Source organism: Chaetodon auriga, chromosome 5, assembly GCF_051107435.1.
Source record: "Chaetodon auriga isolate fChaAug3 chromosome 5, fChaAug3.hap1, whole genome shotgun sequence".
NCBI classification, from domain to species: domain Eukaryota; kingdom Metazoa; phylum Chordata; class Actinopteri; order Chaetodontiformes; family Chaetodontidae; genus Chaetodon; species Chaetodon auriga.
The window spans coordinates 14581988-14602702 of record NC_135078.1 but is presented as its reverse complement, the minus strand read 5'-3'; the positions used below and the strand labels follow the sequence as shown (position 1 = coordinate 14602702).

General features: G+C 42.6%; 1 protein-coding gene across 3 annotated transcripts in view; it reads left to right on the top strand.

Moving 5' to 3' along the window:
- The first annotated feature begins 761 nt into the window (after positions 1 to 761).
- Positions 762 to 20715, top strand: part of LOC143320934 (transducin-like enhancer protein 4) — a 36784-nt gene continuing 16830 nt past the window's right edge. The window contains exons 1-8 of one of the 3 annotated variants that reach the window (XM_076730988.1): positions 762 to 1396; positions 1766 to 1851; positions 3698 to 3761; positions 3901 to 3945; positions 13981 to 14043; positions 16789 to 16863; positions 18176 to 18377; positions 19975 to 19991. In XM_076730988.1, the coding sequence (XP_076587103.1) occupies positions 1352 to 1396; positions 1766 to 1851; positions 3698 to 3761; positions 3901 to 3945; positions 13981 to 14043; positions 16789 to 16863; positions 18176 to 18377; positions 19975 to 19991 (597 nt within the window). In that variant the 5' untranslated portion in view covers positions 762 to 1351. Of the gene's footprint in view, positions 1397 to 1753; positions 1852 to 3697; positions 3762 to 3900; positions 3946 to 13980; positions 14044 to 16788; positions 16864 to 18175; positions 18378 to 19974; positions 19992 to 20715 lie in introns of all 3 variants that reach the window. The other 2 variants (XM_076730987.1, XM_076730986.1) reach the window with 2 other exon arrangements.

The following is a 20715-nucleotide window of genomic DNA, read 5'->3' as shown; positions in this document are numbered from 1 at the left end:
CTTAAATCTGAGATCTGAGTACTTCTTCCATGACTTCCAAACTGCAGATACATCAGTAAAAAAAGGGAAAAGTCTTTATATCAAGCTGAAAGATATAAAAATCCTTGAAAGTACACTCCAACATATGTCCTCAGTACAGGCTAAACAGGGTTGAGGATGTGCTAATGAGCCTGCAGCCTAATATAACTCACCTTTGTAGCAGTAACAATCATTCAAATTGAAGTTCATTAAGTGTTTACAATATTGTGTCTGCCCCTATATGATTTACATCCTGTACAAACAGGCAGATGTATCTGCAAGGGAGCTGAATGGGAATTTAATTGCAGGGTTGCGAGTGCAATCTGTGGACACAACAGCAGACTGTATTTTAGGCGATTCAATTAAAAAACTGGAAAAACACAAGAGACCTGGGGGACATATGTTCGCTTCTGCCTGGAAGTCTCGATAAAAAAAAATGAACATAAATCAACAGATAGTTTCCAGATTAATCCCTGTGACATCTTATAGTAGCAGACCGAGCCCCCACGTGGGGCGTCTGCATAAAATCTCATAGTGTTTGCGGTGATTGGACAACCTATCGATGACTGGCAGGAGAATGGAGCGCAGTGTGCACGCTCATCTGTCGCCATTGGTTGTCTTTAATGGTCGCACCTCCTTCAGACAACACATCATTGGCTTTGGGGGCTTCGCGGAGCAGCCGGGAAGTTGTAGTTCTTTATAGCAGACGCACATCTGTAGTGCTTATTATTGACTAATATGAATTAAACTACACGTCCCGACGTCACGGTACGGGCTCTTATAATTGTTGTGAATATGTAATTGCGCTCGTGCGACTGGTTGCTTCTAAATTTGGCATAGCAGGGGCAGGCTGCTACAGTCGGTGAGGTGGTCGCTCCGCCGGTACCGGGTGAGGATGTGAACATTAACGAGGCTGCAGGAAATTAACCGATAAATGCGTGACGACGGGACGGCGTGGAGACGCTCAGCCGCGGACAAGCAGGGTCATGATGTGCCAGAAGTCGATGCTTTGTAGGGAAAATCAGAGAAAATAGAGGATTCGCTGTTAGTTCACAGGGAGAATTTTAAGCTCTGTGCGCACAGAAAAACGCATTGGAGATTTTGGAGAAGAGAGGCAACTCCTGCTTTTACTATTACACTGAATGGACTTTTGAAATACTGTCTTAAAAAGAATGACGGCCAACCACAGATCCGAGGATGTTTCCACTCTTCACGGAACCTGCACATAACCCGCAAACCGGCCACTGACTGAGCTTTTACGCACGGGGAAACGATCCGTGCTCACACATTTTGTTTTCGTGTTCATGTGGATGAACTTTGCAATACATTTTTAATGATTCGAGATCTGAGCAAGATGTACCCCCCGGCACGGCATCCGGTAAGTAGAGAAAAACAGCAGCCAAGGCAGTGTTATGTCAAAACAGCGCAGATTAACAGCCGCGCGCCTGATGCGTAATCAGTTTAGATCAAGTTTCCGTGCCACTGCGCGCTCGCACGGACAATTGCGCTCATTGTCAAACTGCTGCAGCTGCATGTGAGACTCTGTGAGTGTGCGTGGGTTAACGTGTAAGGAGTCCGAGTGAAGCCAAAAGGCCATCCCAATCACAGAGGCCTATTGTCATCTATACAGTCCTGTCTGTGTGCGCGTGAGTGAGTGTGTGTGTGTCGTGACATTGAACTTTGGTGGCTCAGTTCTTCCTCTCTTCCCCCACACGCTGTTTGGTTTTGGGTTGAGGTCCCCCACCAGCCGGGACAGCCGTTAAAGTTCACTGTCACCGAGTCCTGCGACCGGATCAAGGAGGAGTTCCACTTCCTGCAAGCCCAGTATCACAGGTGAGAGTGTGGATGGAGCGTGTCGTTACTGCTGCCGGGAAACATCTGCTCATTAGCAAAATACTGACAAAAAAAAAAAATACTAATGAAACTTTCTGCGTTTGGTTGCAGAGTGATTGTAAATGTGATGTGCGTTATTCTGGCTCAGATTAGACCTGCAGCGATTCATTGATGAATTATTGTAATGGGCATTTCTCACAATTTGCTAACGTTATTCAGAAAAAAGACAAATGGAGAAAATAATTAATTGATTAATCCTAATGAAAATACACGTTAGTTGCAGCATTAGTATAAACTGAAACCCCCACATTATGTGAGGAAAAGGGTCATTTCTGCAATGTTGACCTGCCTTGCAGTGGTCATGCATGAATCGGTCAGTATGACCAACACTTTCCGGGAAATGCATGACGCAATGACACGAAACACAAGACCCAAGCTGCTTTTTGTTTGGGATTTGTTTGAGACTTAAAACATTCTTACTTTGAAGTAAATATCCATCTGGAGATCCCATGAAAGGATTCTCCTCAGACCCCCCATATAGAGCTGCTGGTGCATTTGTCTCAGGTCCATCTATCACTGGTGACTAACCACAGGTAAACCCCATCAACCTTGGTATGCACGTCTCCCTCTGCAAGCTCAAGTGGTGTGAAATACTTTTTTACCCGACATGATGAAGTGTGAAATACATTGCTTGGGGGCCAGAACCATAAGCACGATACCAATGCATAATAATCGCCCACCTCTGGCCACCTCGTAATTATTGCCCAATCACTGGGTGAGATGAACCAGCGGTCCAGTTTGCTGGCCAAACGCAGAGCTGAATGAGCTGAACCGAGGACAGCGTCTGCTGCATGTGTAATACTGTGATGAAACTGCTGGAGACACTGATTTGGTAAGAAGGGGAAGTAAGTGTTGGTCAGACACACATGCTGTACCTCATCGTTGTATTTAGTGGAAAGTAAAGTGAAACTTTCTTTGAGCGTCAAACATTTGTAATGTACAATTTGGCACTTGTATTGTGTAAAAACCTGCATCTCCAGCTGTGTCTCATTATTTGAAGGACTGCGTAGTTTCACTGTTGGCTGAGTAAATTCTCCAACCTTCAACAGCATGTCAGAAATGCATCGTCATCATGCTCAAATTAAGTTAAGGCTGACGTATTAAAGCTTTAATCTTCAGCTGATTCTCTAATTTGCATCACAGTAACATACAAAATGTCTCTATATGTCCGTATTTACCTCTTCAGTGTCCTAACTTTGTCAATTTTCTCATAAGACACATGCAGACGCTTGCTGTAGTAGTAAGTGGAGGCTTTCCAGTAACAGACGACATTTAAGAGTTAAGCTTTTGTGTAACCACAGTTGTAAAATGGATCCTCAGTATATGGTTGCTTTTTGTTGATGGTGCAGTTTGGTCATCCACTCACACCGTAAGAATATATGATGAGGTTTGTGTGGTCGTCTATTGATCCATTAATTACTGCACAGTACCTGCTGAGTAAGTGTCTGCAGGGCAAATTGGCGCGATACAAGCAACTCTTTCTTTGTTTCTTTGTTGCACTCAAATTTAGACATGCAAATGTAAAGTAACAGGATGTAGTCGCCGACAGCTTTAGTGTTCAGCAAAGTGACAATTTCATCTTTTCAAAGGCGCCTTTCCTGAATTAGTTTCGTGTGACAACACATGTTACCCTGTAAGGTATCTTAATTTAAAGTCATAAATAATTTATTTATTTATTTATTTATTAAATTTTGAATGTGTGTGTGTGCACGCGCGCACACACGTGTGGGTTGCTGTGTGTTTGTACATTACATACATTAAATAACATTTTCCTTCTGCCTCACAGTCTGAAATTGGAGTGTGAGAAACTGGCCAGTGAGAAAACTGAGATGCAGAGACACTATGTCATGGTGAGTCTTATTGATTACGTGTCTCTGTGTGTGCGTGTGTGTGTGTGTGTGCATGAATGCATTAGTACATTTTGGTGTGTGCGAAAAGAGGAACAGAGAAAACCTTTTTTTGACCTTGCTTTGATCTTTGTTTTTTCAGTACTACGAAATGTCATATGGGCTGAACATCGAGATGCACAAGCAGGTAAGAGACGTTCTTTTCAGTCCAGTGTTAAAAAAGAAGAACGATGCTGAAATGGGTGTCAGACGATTGCAGAGAGCAAATAAAAAAGATGAGTTTTTGGTTTGAATTCTGCAACATTTTTGCTGGCCAAAGTCCTGTTAATTTGATTTATTTATCACGAGCAGTGCTGCGAGGCTTTCGCCAGAAAGACCAAGCTGCACTCAGATGAGGCCGGATTTGAATTTCAAAACTGAAATATCTCAGGTTTCAGAAATGTCCCACCATGTTTTTCCAGGCCTCTCGTTTCTCACAAAGTGGTGCTGATGCTAAAGTCTGCACGAATGCACACGTTTTAATTGTTTTTGCCTCCCTGTAATGACCTTTTCTTTGGTCAACAAGTTCCCTGCCAGTGACGTTGTAGTGTTTGTGCCTGTCATATATTACCATTATATCTGAGCTACAGAGCAAAGCATCTGATTTAATATCTATCTGGTGGTCTTTTAAAAATCCTAAAGGTCGTTTAACAATACTTGCTGCTTTTTTTCCCCCCAGACTCCTCAGAGACTCTTCTAAATGTCTGGATGAAAAAATATTCTCTTCATGCTTAATATGATTTGCCATGCAGCGAACTGCTCTGTTTCCTAATGCAAACAAAGATGGTAGCTCTAAGTGACACATCTCCTTGCTCAATTTATATAACATGAACCAAAATTATAAAAAGTTTTGTCAGTATTGGTATATATTGATCTTTTAAAAAATATTTTCATACTCTAATGTGAATATTTTGACAAAAAACAGTTATTTCAGGCTGCTTATATCAGAAAACACAGAGGAGCAGGTTAGAAGTGCAACATACAGAATATTTTTTTCATCCGGATGATTAGAGCAGTCTTTGAAGACTCTGGAAATACAGCACAGCACAGCGGTAAGTTTTATTAAACAGCCCTATGCGTTTTTCAAAAGATCGCCCGGCAATTATTTTTAGGAAAATTGGAATGCATAGCTGTGGCTTGAATGTAATGATAAAGCGTCACAGGCGCAAACTAGCGTGGTTTAATCATCCCAGAATATATAGATGTTAGATTGCACGCGAGGAATGTGATATATTCACAGGGCAAAACGCAGCAGTTGTGTTGCCTTGTGAGGTTGAGTAGTAATTCCATGTGTGAATAATGATTTCATCAGTTTAATTGAACGAGAAAATGGGCTGAAAAATGAGTCGAGTGAATGAGGATTTGGCCTTTAACGAGCCTTTACATTACCGTTGCCCTTTTTTTTAAACATGCAGGATCATTAGCATAAATGTCTGTGTTAACCACACATCAGCTGCCAGGCTAAATGGGCCACAGCTAACCAGCTACATGTTCATTTCCACAAAAATGGTGTGTGTACTCTGTGTGTGTGTGTTTGTGAGCGTGAGTGGAAGTGATAAATGCTTGGCCTTTGTCTTGCTGTGTGTATGATTTTATGTGTGTGTGTGTGTGTGTGTGTGTGTGTGTGTGTGCGTATCTATATTGTGTGATTACTTTGCTATATGTGTACGTGTGTGCACATATGCGTATGTGTGTGTGATGTCTGTATAACAGCCTGTATGTATACTGCACATGTTTACTTAGTGTGTGTGTGTGTGTGTTTGTGTGTATTTGTCTGTATGCACACTGTGGTTGTTTATTTAGTTTTGTGTGTACTATTTGTGCACATTGTGTATATGTGTATGTGTTTGTGTGTGTGCTCATATATTGTAGATGTTTACTCGGGGTGTGTGTGGGTCTTTCTGTGTGTGTCTGTGTGTGAATGTTGCACACAGATGCAGCTTTTTACTGGCACACTAATCAGACTTGTCTGATGAAATATGGGGTGTCTACTATAAATCCTGCTGTCTGCTAGTGTGTGTGTGTGTGTGTGTGTGTGTGTGTAAGAGAGAGAGAGAGAGAGAGAGAGAGAGAGAGAGAGAGAGTGTTCATTGGGGAAAGGGAGAAAAAATAAGAGGTAAAGAGTGCCCTGTGACTCTGTGTGGTGCCCAATGATTTCTGTCAGGAAACAGTTTGAGTGAATCCCTAATTTCCTCCAGTCATTTGTGTGTGCATGCTTTGTGTGTGTGTGTGTGTGTGTGTGTGTGTGTGTGTGTGTGTGTGTGAGAGAGAGAGAGCTTTGGAAGGAAAGGATTTTGATGTGCCGGCTGTGTTTTGTAGTACTTGTACACCGGCGTGCATGGGCGTTAATGTGTGTCTTCCATCTACGGCATTCAATATGACGATACGACGTGTGTGGCTCGTTGAGTGGATGCCAAGATTGAAGAGAGGAGGGTGGTGGTGGTGGTGGTGGTGGTGGTGATGTTTTCGGAGGGGTGGTGGGGGGTCGAGCCTCAGTCCCATTAAGGCAGTCGGCCTCCTCTACAGAGCGAATTGCTAATATTGCTTGTTTAGCATTTTCTGAGGGTAATAAGGCCATTGATTTTTGGCTCTGCTCTGTTTTATTTACACAGAAGGGCTCTGGTGCCCTCGTTAAAGAGAAATTGACTCGTAGATGGAGGAGAGGACGGCCGGGGAGGCGGACAGGGGTGAGGAGGGAGGAGGGCACGAGGGGTGTAGAGCACGCGACTGAGCTGCGAGAGGACAGCTAATCAATTGCAAATTAGTGAGGCTGAGAGAGAAATAAAGCAAGTGAAGGATGGGGAGAAAAAGGGAAGGAGGAGGGAGGTGAACGTTGTGAAAGGAGGAAGTAATAAGACATTTTGATACCGAAGACTGGCAGCGTTTTCAGCGAGCTTTGACAACTCATTTTACTGCAGCCGATAGGGAGCCATTTGTTTCATTTCCAGGAATTCGGTCACGTAGTGTTTTATCCGGCGTTTTAATATATAGATTTACTTCTAGAAAATGCATTTAGAAGAAGTTTAAAAGCACACTGGGACCTTTAAATGACAGTAAATAAGATTTCAAATGACAGACATGTAAATGACAAATGTTCAACTTAAAGCGTTTTAATAATCTTCAGATTCAAATTTTACTTTAAATGTCACTTCTGCATGTAACTGGAGTGTAAAAATGGTGGCAGGCTGGGTAAAGCTGTGACAGTGGCAGAACGTTTGGATGGTTCTCAACCTGGGGGTCGGAACCCCATAAGGGGTCACAAAATTAATCTAAGTGGTCCAGATGGAATATGCATAGAATACCTCAACATTTTGGGAAGTCAGTGTATCAGTCAGGTAAATATAAGTCTGTAGCCAATTAGCTTAGCTTAGCATAAAGCCTAGCCTGGCTCTTTCCAAAGCTAACAAAATCTGCACATCTAAAGCTCACAAATTCACAGTTTTTCTGTCTTTGATCTGCTCGTAAACCAAGGCGTTAAAATGACAAGTTGCACTTCCTCTAGGGTTACGTGCTGGACCATTTCGCGGCCAGGTGCAGCGACTTCCTGGAGTCACTGCTGGTTGCCTTTTCCAGCTGTTAATCAAATCTTTGTTGATCGCAAACTATTTAACTATTTTTAAGTAATTTCTCTTTAAACGATCTGGTTCCAGGGGCCAGTTTCACAAAGGCAATTTAGAAGTAACGCTTACGTACAGATCACAAATGGATGTCCGCTCGGACGTATGACTGTTACGAGAAATTGCAGACAATCTCTTGCTCTTGCTCGTGCATGAGTCATAAATATGGTGTTTGTTTTGATGGTAACAGGAGAGAAAATTATACTGTGTTGCAAACTGCTGCATGCAAGTTGTAAATTTGGTGAAACGGTCCCCTGGTTATAACTTAGAGACATAATAATTCTAACTTTTGGCCATGCATTCACTTTCTTTAGCAGCTAAATAGAAACAACTGGCATAACTATTTGTGGTTTGTTGTATCTGAATATGTGAAGACTGAATGTACTCTTATAGTCAAACTGTCTGGAGGAAGTGGAGCAGAGAGTTACTCAAGCACTGCATTATATTGAGATAAATCTTTACATTAAGCACATTTTTTACTTAAAGTTGTTTGTAGCCTGTCTGTATAGCACCCTTTGTTGCTCCTCTCTGTCCCTCCCTATCCATCTAGCTGTCTTTCACACACTCACTCACTCACACACACACACACACACACACACGCACACACACATACAGTCACAAGGGAATACAGCCTTTATATGGTGGGGTCCATTAGGTGTATTAGCTGGTGGTGAAAAGTGGTGCTGATGTGGTGCTTACAAAGCTCCACAGGGGAGATGGACATTTGATCTTCTATCTGACCCAGTCTGACTCCGGGGCTCCTGTCTGATCTAATTTCTTTGTTGTTAGGATGTAGAGTGGGAGTATTTCAGCAGGTTTTTTTTTTCCTTTTTTTTTTTTTTTTCTTTTAGGCAACAACAGTGGTGATAAGTGGTCATTGCCAGGATGTTTTTGTGCTATGCAAGCTTGCCATTGAGTTATAATAAAGAGAGCCGCGTAATCCAAGTAGGTGCTCTCAGGTAAATGATGACAGCATATTCAAAATCTGTCGGAGCTCTTTTTCAGACACAGCATGTCAAAGTGGAAGAAGCTGGTCAAAGTCAGTGGCTCAGGGAGATCACGCCATGCACCTGCATCTGATCACAAAGAGCAAAAAGTTTGATGCTGTACCGCTACTGCTCACCAATTTTTCTCTTTTTAAACTGGAGGAACATTTCTCCAGCGACTCACACGAGGGTCACAGATAAATTCAGCACACATGATCTCACCTCTGAGGTTACTGGGCTTTATGTGACCACAGAGTCCTCTAATCTCGCAATAAGCTCCATGGATCGACCTGGTTTGGGTCCTAACCTTAGAGGCCTCTCTGGCCAGTTGTTTCTTGTTGTTTACTCACTGTCAAGACGGTGACAGGTCCAGGTCGAAGTCGAGGCCTGCTCGCTGCAGAAACAAATTCTCCAGGTTTGCACAAACCACAGGAGACTTTTCAAGGAAAAAAAGGAGCCCTGCTTTCATGCTTTGGTCTCTGCGGTGGGAACAGACACATTGGCCAAACAGGCTGACATCCCTGCACTCTGGCCGACAGTCACGATTGTCTGCCATTGATGTAAAATGTCACCTGAAATTGGTTGTGTTGCCTCGTGGAAAAGCATCTCCATTTCCTTTTCTGCTCCAATGCTTTTGTTTCCATTTCTGTGCCAACATCTCAGGGTCACCTCTTCAAAACGAATCGATCGGAGGTTCAGGTTGTAGAGTTGTTCGAGGAGATCTGCATCTTTGCAGCTGATTTAGTAGCTTTAGAATGCTTCTTTATTTGCGCTACGGTGTTTGTGTGACAGTTTTTCAAAATAAAACCACTGCACTTTGAAAGTACTATGTTAGTGGTTTTGCATGCAGGATTTTGCAGGTGCTAAAACATTGTTATTGTCATTAATCTGTTGAATATGTTGGTTTATATGGTGTCTGGAAATAGTAAAACATCCAAAGATAATTAGTTTAATATGACTAAGAAAACCAGCAAATATTAAGATTGGTGATGCCTGCAATTTCTTTATGCCTCCTTTTTCAATTATCAAAGTAGTTGTTGATTGAACAATTAACAGATTAATTGACTGATTTTTTCAGCTCTAAATTACATGTATTTAACATTGAAAGCATTAGGATTAAGTTTGCATTCATATTTGTCAGGTTACCTCATTGTTGGGTTTTTCAGTTTAAGTGAACATTGATTTGAAAAAATCAACCAATGGCTGGGACGCTACAGGAAACACAGCCAAAAGTTGAAACTGTACAGAACACATTTAAAAATAGTCTGCAAAAATGAAAAGCTGGATCTGTGGCGCCATGATGGCCTAATGGCTTGAGGTGCTGACGCTGTAATTGCAGCTTCCACAGTTCGGACATCCCTCTCTCTGCTCATTTCCTGTCAGCTCTCTGTCTTCTCTCTAATAGATGCAGAAAATGCTCCCAAAATGCTTAAAAATCAATAATGACACTTATGAAGCTCAAAGTCGCAACAAACACCATCACTGACATGGTGTGTGGTATGTTTTTGACCAACTTAGGGAGCTTGAAAGGTGATGTTCTAACTTTGCAGGTGCTGGGCATCTCACACAGCCTGATCCTCACCACAGAAGTTAGAAGATCACCAACTCATTTCCCAGCAGTAGAACACTGAGCACGGCCCGCTCTGCCATCAACACCTAACACTGAGGCACCCTTGAGCAAGGCACTTAAGCCCCAAGCAACTAACGCGGTAGAGTTTTTCAGAGGCTACCATGTGCCTGTCAGCTCCCCGGTGTGTATGAATGCGAACCAGAGCCGAGCTGAAAAAGGGCATGTGTGCACAGCAAGTCTTCCCTGGATAAACGTTAAATATAAAATGAAAATGTCAGTGTTTTAGGTTGTCTGTGGAAGTGTGAGCAGCTGCGGCACTGTGTTAATCACAGGTAAGTTGAGCTGCAACCCAGTTCTCCATCTGCTTGACTCTAAATGGCTCCCCAGCTTGGCTGAGAGTTGGCATGCAGACATGCTGAAAGAAAATATAAAATCTAAGCTCTGCATTCATGGCCTCTGAAGTCTTGTCTTAAAAGCTTGGCACAACACTCAGGACTACTCAATAAAAACACATCATGAGAAAGAATGAGACCGCGTGGATGTCAGAGATGTTTAATGGAATTTTCTATCATTGTGAGATATCTAAGTGAATAATAGCATGAGCACTGAATGAGGCAGTGTGCTCACTGGAACCTCTTGAGAACTGTGGGAATGACTGCAAACGGCTGAAGAGTAAATAAGTCTCATGTTGAAGTCATGCTTCTGCCCTTTTGCTTGTTTCCGTCCTTCTGTTGTCTGGCTGCGCACATTTCTGGACAACATGGCTGCCTTTTCTAGCTTCACACGTATTCTGTAGCATCTACACTTAACTGGCAAAACCTTCACCTGAGCTGGTGCGGCCTCTTTGGCAGAACACACATCTTCACATTTTTATTAATAATGCTTGTTTTGTGTTTGGTATCAACTCAGTAGTTAAGTTATTAAATGCTGCCTGATGTCAGATCCTCTCAACTTCTGGTACTAAGGACATAGCTTCTTCCATGCTAACATCTGTAGCTGCCCTGCTGTCAGCATCCTGGTGTTTTCACTTGGCTTATGCTATTTTAATCAGGGACTCTCCGTTCTATAGTTGCACATATTTAGTCTTACAAATAAAGAAGGTGATGCGGATCCCCGTGTGCCATTTAGTGTGTGTTTCTGTGTTCGCGTCAGTGTCTTCTGTCTGCTTTCGGATTTGAGTTGCACTACGAGCACTCCCTTTGGGACAGCGGATCAGGCAATTTCCTGTTCAAAAAGAACTCCTACCTGATGTGGAGAGAGAGAGAGAGAGAGAGAGAGAGAGAGAGAGAGAGTGTTGTATAATCTTTGAAAGCCAACCCTTGGTTCAGTAAAAACATCTGATGAATACAGAGAAGGCTGTGCAGGTGTGTGTCTGCTTGTGTCTGTTTATGTGTTTATCCTGCTGCATTGTTGCTCGTGCTCCTGTCTGAAGGGTTTGTATCAGTCTAGGTTTGCTCCCATGGCCTCTGGGGGCTTCTGCTACCACTGATACCAGAGCAAAGTTCACCTTTATCAAGGTTATATACAAACAAACAAGCCCTTGTTCAAGGTGATCAGAGGAGCTTCTTCTGCATTTGTGCTGGACTTGGAGGAATTATGTCAGTCCATGACGGCGTTTTCAGTGGCTGGCTCTTCATTTAGCTGATTAAGTCGACAAAAACCTGACGTGTTTTCCTTCAGCTGTCTGCTCCAGTGGACTCCTCTCTCTGTGCTCCAAATTCTCAAGAGAGCCAGATCCTGGGTTTATATTCACAAATCATCCGTTAGGCTGATGTTGATTGATGTTGAGAGAGTGCAGCGGCGGATTGACCTTCCACAGATGCTGAAGAATAAGTTGTGTAGCCTGAAAGATACTGGATTTTTCTGGCTCTTACTGACTTCCATGTTTGTGAGTTTTAGAAAATCGGATGACGGGACATTGGGCCAAGGCAATAATAAATCTTCAGCTGGTTCTTCTGGTTAGATTTTCAAAATAAAGCTTGCTGAGTACAATGTTGCACCTTGGTTAATTTAGGAAAAGATCATGGTTTGTCGCATACAAGTTATGTATGTTTCGTTCCTTCACTTAAGAAGAAATCAACCTTCACTTTTGGTGTCACACAGGACACGATTCCCCCTTTCCTGGGTGAAAATCCATCCGATACAGACTTTTCTTGCTCTTCATCCTATGTCACTGATGCAGTAGGAGTGAGAATGGACTGTCTGCGGGAGTCTATCTGACTACCCTGCACTTTGAAAATGATGCTAAAGGATACCCAACACATTAAAAACTAACCAAGTGCCCATATGTGACAACTTGGGAGTGAGAACGGGTTTGCTGCAAGCCAAACACAACAGAATCTGTTGATGGTCAGGCTGCGATGTGGATAATGTAGACGCCAGGATTGGACAAGGAAGACGACAGCGTGGTGGAAAAAAGACGATATCTCTCGACGCTCTTAAAGCAGCCTCATTGTTTTCTGGCTTTCTGCTGGACAGACTGATGATTGCTTTTCTTCCGTTCTTCTCTCATGAATGGTTTAGACAGCAGGGTGCACAGTCAGTCTATGGCATCCGGGCAGAAATGACACTGAAGATGAGATGATATTTATGGCCTGCAGCAGTGCTTTTCAGCAAGTTAGCCCAGTCACTTTCACTTGTAATATGTAAGAACTGATTATCTGAAAATGTATAGGTTTAATGTATGTGAAAGAAGATAGTCAAGTTTTAAAAACCTGTGAATTTCTTGGTTGGAGTCAGTTCATTTGGCTTCCTCGTGTTTATGCTACTCGGTGTGTGTCTGTATGAACACCGATCAACAGAAAAGAAGAAGAAAACAGCATTATTTCGAGGCCAAAGATGCAACGCTCAGCATCAAGACAGATGATTATGATTGTCTGTGTTATGAATGCATTCATATGTAATTGCAAGCTAGATTTGTATTGTCATTGGAAATGTGTGTGTAAACAGGTGTGTGTGATTATGTGTGTGGGCGGTATATTGACAGAAGCATTCCTCCTTGGGGACTTAATCACGATCGATATCACCTTTAACTACGTATGTAACCACATGCTTTTTTGTTCCAGTGTAATCGGTTCATGAGAATTAAGGGCATGATTACAACAACACATCTTCGTCTGCCTCCTCAGTCAGACGTCTTGGCCAATGCAATCTGCTTTACAATGATCACTTAATGATAACGTTCCAGAGAGCGCTCTCTGTGTGAGGTTTGTTTTTTCTGTTTTGGTGACATCGGTGCTAAGCGCTCATTTCACTGCTCTTTGCAGACTCCATCTTTAAATCACACAGTGTGGGTGGTACTTTGATGTCTTTTTATTTCATTTTTTCATTATTTTTTTTTTTTTTTTTTCACATTTTGCTGTAGATGAAGTTACTGGTGTGTTTTGCTCTTTTCATGGTCATTGCTGCTCATTCTGTCCTCTAAAGTTCTCCTTCTTCTTTTGATTAAAATGCTTGATTTAAAGGGGCCTTGAGGAGTTTTCTCATTAACACGCGAAAGCTACGTTTACATTCAGTGTGAGTCACCAGAACAGAACTCGTCGTGTGTATTCTTGAGGTCTAACAAATGTTTTGAACGCCTCAGACTGACGATTTTTAAAGTCTTTGAAAATCCAGCATTGTTTACATCCCTGTTTTCCTGCTAGCAGTCTTGCAGCATACTGTATCTTGGCGTGTTACCACCACTGGTAGATCTGTGGAATAGAGGTCTAAAACTCCACAGGGAGCCTTTAAGTGCCGTATACTGCATGTCACCTGACTTCCTGTGAGCCAGATGAAAAAACAGACCTGGTGTTTCTTACACAAAATGTGCACGTACGTCAGATTGCGTTATTTCATGTGAACTGGCCGTTATGTGAAAATAATGTGGGCTATTATAATATATAATGTCATGCACATTAAACTGATTTGATGTTAGCATTTGTAGGTTGTGTGAAGAGGACGGCGCCTTCTTGTCTGTTGGTGAATTTGAAGCTGATTGTGTGTCCTGCGCCCACCCCTCTGTCTTGCAGGCGGAGATCGTCAAACGGCTGAACGCAATCTGCGCCCAAGTCATCCCCTTCCTCTCTCAAGAGGTAAGACTCAAAAATGCCTGTCAGTATGAGTTAAGACAGAGGTGGGTGAGAGAGAGAGAGAGAGAGGAGAGAAGATGGATGTGTGTGTGGTGGATTGTGAGGCAAAACAGACATTTATGTACACACACATGGATGCATATTGACATGTACACACACACACACACACACACACACACACACACACACACACAGATTATCCTGGGCTTAATCCCCCCCGCTCGGGATAGGAAGATATGCTCTGAACTTATTAAATGTCTCCCACCAACATATGGAGGAGCCAGCGGCTGTGTGTGTGCGTGTGTGTGTGTGTGAGAAAATTCTTTTGTTTGAGTTTCTTTTGCGTGTGTGTGTTTATGTATTTGTCCACCTGCATACACATGAAATACACTGTAAATGTGTGCACATACAGTAGTGGGTGTGAGAAGTATGTTTTGTACAGTATGTTTATTATGGATTTTCAGAGGTGTGCGCGTGTGTGTCTAGTTGGTAAATCCTTCCTCTGGAGGAGTTGAAAGTGTGTGCATGTGTGTGTGTGTGTGTGTGTGTGTGTGTGTGTGTGTGTGTGTGTGTGTGTGTGTGTGTGTTGAGGGGTGGGAACAGCAGCAAGGAGTGAGTGTGGACTCCAAAGCTCTCCTCCAGATTAGCCATGGATTAGGAGGGTTTAGAGTGGATTAGGAATAATGGCATTAGACTGTGGTGCTGCTACACAGCCCTGAGGCCTGCAGAGAGGGGAGGCAGGGAGAGGAAACGGCTTTTACCGCTTTGTTTTGATGCACAGCCGCGTTTGCTGGCTGCACATGTGAAATGTAACACAATCATATTATCATTGTGCCGCAAATCACATGGACTGTGTATGCGTGTGTTTGTGTGAGAGCTCTTTTCGTTTTTATTTTTGTCCGATATTGTTCCTTCTCGCAGTTTGGAAATGTCTTTGACAGCAGCATTGTTGTCACTAATAGGATGATGTATCAGTCAGCCTACTGTGTTGAGCAGTAATTGTCAGAGATATTTTACCCATACGAGGACCAATATCTGATTTATGCCATTAATACATGTACATTAATAGATAGGGTTGGGTTTCACACCATAAATACAGAACTGTGGTCTCCTCCTAGAGCATAAAAAACTGTCAGCTAACTAAAGTTGTCATGAATCCTGGGTAAATGTATACAGCATTGTCTTTATATTAATTTCTTTTCTTATATGTTGTCAATTTGTATTGATATTTATTCTTTTTTTTTTGTCACTTTTGTTTTTCTGTTCATCTCCCTCAGCTACTGGAGGAAATTAGAAACAGTGCTTAATAAATCTGCACAGCTAACAACCAAGGCAGTGTTTTAAATGTTGTGTCGTGTCGTGGCTCAGTATAACAGGTTAACTCTAATGGCAATGTGATGAAATGAAAAGCATCTGATTTGGCTCAGATGATAAAGTAAATTGTTGGTTATTGAACTTCCAGTGTCCATCCCAGCACTGTAATTATCAGAATTATTGATAATAATGGTATTAAAGCTATTTGCCAATGATCATCAGACCGCTGCATCTTTTCATGTGTGTGAGTCACGTTCGGGTGGGTTAGACTCAGTCTGCAGAGGTGTCGCTGAACTCGATGGCCAGGTTCATTTCCACACCAGATAAACTCTTTCATCTCTGGCCTACTTTGATGTTTTGCGCTCCTGGATGAATCTTGCTGCTCTCTCTCACCGTCTGGATCTGTCTTTCTCGCTCTGTACCCTTTGGATGACTTTGCCCTCTTAGCTGTCTGTCTCTCTGGGTATCTGTCTCTTTCCACAAATATGTCTCGTTTTCTGTGTTTTTTGCAGCTGCACCATTTTGAGATGTGTGGGCTGACAACAGGGTTACAGAGAATTTATGGTTATAGCTGTTGTGCCGGATCTCTTACACACTGGGTCTCTCCATAAGATGTTGTAGGTGTCTATATCAGGATGTTTGGCCACTTCTACTACAGTATATCTCAAACTCATCAAGAAGCATTGATCCTGACCCCCCCCCCCCCCAGACCTTCACCTACTTGTTTTTCAAATGTTGCCCCCAAAGAAGAATTTCACTGGCCTGTGCGGCTCACACTTGACCAGCTATAATGCCTGATTTAGCTGCTCATTTTTTTCTCTCCAATGAGTTTTAATGAACGCATTGATGAGTGTCAAACTGTGAGGAGGGTTTTAATTACATGGAGAACGCTTTTTTATTCAGAAACGGATGACGAAGAACAGGTTCAAGGTGCGGTAAGACGCTGCAGCTCACTCTGTTCGTGCACATTTGTGCCTGGTTTAATGAGACAGGTTTCATGATCTGGAAAACTTTAAGACGCGTGTATTTGCGGATTGATACTGACGAGTGTGTCAGTCAGTGGAAAGTGTGCGGCGGCTGCGATTCAGCTGCTATTCACGTTTGACAGAAAGAGTAGACTGATGGCTTTGTTCTGATTTGAGAAAAAAAAAAATCCGGACCAGATGCGAGGTAGCAGCTGATTCACAGGTGTGCAGAGTCACTCGATGTACCGAATTACCATCTTTGTTTATACCAGAGAACTGTGCAGGAGGAATAAATCTGTAATACTGTTGTAGTTCCATCTGTTTGTCCATAGAGGTCATAATCTTCATAATCCCTCTTTAAAATCCAGGTGTCTGAATTTATCAGATCTTCTCTCTGTCTGTCTGTCTGTCTGTCTGTCCGCCTGTCTGTCTGTCCGTCTGTCTGTCTGTCTGTCTGTCTGTGTCCCAGCATCAGCAGCAGGTGGTGCAGGCGGTGGAGAGGGCCAAGCAGGTCACCATGGCTGAACTCAACGCCATCATAGGAGTGAGTGTATCGCACACCTACACACACACAGCACACACAATAGAAGGTGCTGCAGAGCAGATCGACAGTAACAGAGAGACGTTTTGAAGACCTGTCTTGTGTGTTTGATATTTCCAAAAAGCACCTGTTGACTGTGCTCTGCAGTGAGTGACGCAGTGGATTTTCATTGGCATGGCAGATATAATTGGCCACATCTATCTTATCACAGATTAGGTCCATCTACTCTCCTAACCCCAGTCTGATATTGCTGTCTTGTGGAGATTAGTTTATAGCTAACCAACACTGATAGTTAATGTTAATGTTAGCTCAGCCTCTCATCCATGAGTAGACGCACGCTGCCTTCTGTGCAGTGATACGGTTGGAGGGGTGTAGTTTCATAGATATAAAGTTGTTTCTACGTGAAACTGCTCACAACAAGGTCTGCGGATTATCTTGAGAAACCAAAAAAGAGACAGACTGTTGAGTTTTCCAAATGAATTTTTTTGGTACTTTGAGCAACACGAGCCAGTGAGTGCCATCTAGTTCCATTGTATTTGAAAGAAGGCAGACGCCTGCACTGCTGTTATCTCTGGAACTTTGCAACTCAAACACGCACAAAAAAAAAAGAATATTGGCAGACAATATCATTTTTAGATTTTTTAAGACATTAAAAGAAAGAAAAACCTCCCACACACTGTCTTCCGTTCTGCTCTTATATTTATCTATTTAAGACGTATTGGTCTGTTCGGACCTTCATCCAGAACACACTGAAACATTGTAAATAAATACACCAGCAGTAAACAAGAGCTCTTTTCATTTTTATTTGAGTTGTTCTTTCCTCCGACACGCCTGTCACATAATCAGGTGTCCAGAGACTTCACACATTTTTGAGGACACTTAAAATACCTGAAGTACTGGTATCACCTCTAATATGTCCAGTCAGGTTCAGATTACTCTATTTGTAGCTCATAGGTAGATTAGGTTTGCTGTAGCAGGGGCATCCATCATGATTTTACAAACAAGAAGCTGAAACTGACTGCATCAGGGTGGGAGTGGTGGTTTAAACTGGAGCTGGTTACCTGCTGTGACTGTCTGCCGTACAGGGACATTGAGTCCAGCTGAGCAATCAGCCTAATAGACCAATAAACGGTTTGATTGACAGACTCTAGACGCTTCACCCGTGTTCCTAAAGTCAGTTTTTTTCATTCCTGGCTCTTGTTTTGTCTCTCCTCAGTCCTCCCTCCTGTCTGCCTCTCCTCTGTCTTCCACCATGCAGACGACCTCCATTCAAAATGTAGCATTGTGCTAATTATTATTTTGGTGTGTGGTTCAGCAGCAGCAGCTCCAGGCTCAGCACCTCTCCCACGGCCACGCCATCCCCATCCCACTCACGCCACACCCAGCGGGCCTCCAGCCCCCCCTGCCCCCCGGCGCCGGTACTGCCAGCCTGCTGGCTCTGTCCTCGGCCCTGAGCCACCAGCTGCCGCTCAAAGACGAGAGGAAACACCACGACAACAACAGCGAACACCAGAGAGGTGAGGCCCGCTCTGCATTGTGTGTGCAGTCGATGTTGATGTGTTTATGTCTGCGTGTGTGTGTGTGTGTGTGTGTGTATGCAGGTGCTGGCGTCTTCATGTCTGCAGTAAGTCTTAGTGTGCATTACTGGTTGTTTGTGTGTTAAACAGTCACAATTTGACATTTTGTTTCTGTTTTTAAATCTCCTTTACACTCACATCTAGGAATGATGCAAACACATGAGAGGGAATATGTAAATCTTTACCAAACTGTTGCATCACGCTTCGTTTTATCTTATCTTCTTCATTGTCGAAATTTCTATTATGTCACATTCTTGCATCATATTCAATAATTATTAGATTGCTGTAAATCTTTATGTATTCAGTCTACTGTTCTGCCTCATAAAGGTTATTTCCCAGGCAAAAATAGCGTTTGGATTATTTGAGATGTGAATGCAAATTACGCAAAACTCAGGTCATTCAGAAGCAGATGCTTAATTAGACATAAATGTTTAATAGACAGAAATACTGAGGCTTTTAGCTCTTGTTGAGCTGATGAAACAAATTTGACATGTCTGGAACATTCAATCAAAGTTCAGAATCGTACCACCACTTTTATTGATGCTGATGCGTCACAGTTCGTACTCTGAGTGAACAGCAGTTAAAGCAATTAAAAACTGATTTGTCATCATGCCGTTTTAATTGGCCTAATAAGGAGCGATGCACGACCGCCATGATGCCTCTTTTCTCTTGTACACGTAGAATGCCTCTATTTCTTCTCCAAGCTGACTTTGAGCTCAAGCATTTAATTACAGTACATAGAGACAGTGTGTGTGTGTGTGTGTGTGTGTGTGTGTGTGTGTGTGTGTGATAGAAACACTGTGTGCCAGCTCTTAATTACTCTGTTGCAGCATGGCTGTGAGGGTTTTTACAGCGCAGCAGAGCAGTTAACCTTACCCCTGCAGTAAAGCTAACTCAGGTAATACTTACCCCCATTAGGAGCAAAATCAATAACAATCCAGTTCCATCTCTAGCTGAGTTCCTGTGAATGGGTGTGTATGTAAGGAATAACGGGTCTTTTTAAATGGATTTCTTTGTTCTAATGCAGGCTGATGTTATCAATTTGGTGAGCCATTTTGACCCCCTGGACTCCTAAATTGACAAATCCAGCAACTTTTTGACCAATATCTCCAGAGAACTGTAGCAAATGTTACCTAATGTCATCTGGTAGCCTCGTGCAGGTTTTGAGCAGCCTTAGCTAAAACCCTCAGAGCAGAGTTGGTTGATGTGTAATCTTTGTAAATGCTTGTTGCTTTGCTAGCCACTTCATGGGTCTTTCCTCCCTGTCGTGGCCAATATATAGTTGTGTATTTCTGTTTTGTTTTTGCTTAACATGCTGAAGACCAGCTGGTAAAACCAACAGGAAAACACTGAGTTAATTTACCTTCAGTCTTAGCTTAGATTAATGTTAGATCAGATAATATCCTCGTCTCTCTCTTTGTTTTTGTGTGATTCCCTTTATCTGTCTGCTTTCTCGCTTTGTGTTTTGTGCTTTTTGTCATGAAATGGCTTAATCAGTCTTTTTTTTTTTTCTGTCTCTTGCCCTCCACCTCCTCAGACAGAGACTCAGTCAAGGTAAGTCCTTCTTTTACATTCTCTCTGTCACAGACTGATGCGTTTGCTGTATAGTCTTATTTCCTTTGTCTGATAAAGATAAAAAAAAAAATGTTTAAATAAATTTATCAGATGACACAACTTACGTGCAGATAAGAGGAAAAAAATGAAAAAAATGAACTAATGTTATCAACAGAATGTGAGGAAGAAACGCTTCTGACTTCATGTGTTGTGTTGCAGAGATATGGACTGAAGTTAGCATGCTAACAGCTAGCCCTGGTGTGTCCTGACTCTTAATACCACTTTGTGCCTCAGCAGGCGATAGACTGATAGTATAGCTTCCCGTTGTTTCAGCTGGGAGATGATGCGAGCAGAGAGTTTGCTACATTTCACCAGCTCTCTTAGCTTTTTTAGTCAAACACAGCCTCTGTTGGTCTCAGAGGCTGTGTTTGATCCTGATCTGGCTGTGTTCACTGGGAGGCCGCTGAGCCCGGTTCTGGCCCACGGTGTAAACACCAACAATCCCCCGGTGCTTGTTAGAAGTTACTTTGGGAATATGCTGCCCCGTATTTGTTTGGAGTGACCTTCTTACACATTGTACCTTTAAATAGCTGATAGCTCACCTGCTCGTGCCTGAAAACTAATATTTGGTGTCATACGCAAACAACATTAAGTGAATGAAGTGAAACTGATGTATGATACCCGCTTTCCTAGTTCAAAACTGTGTCAGTTATGAAGGATAATC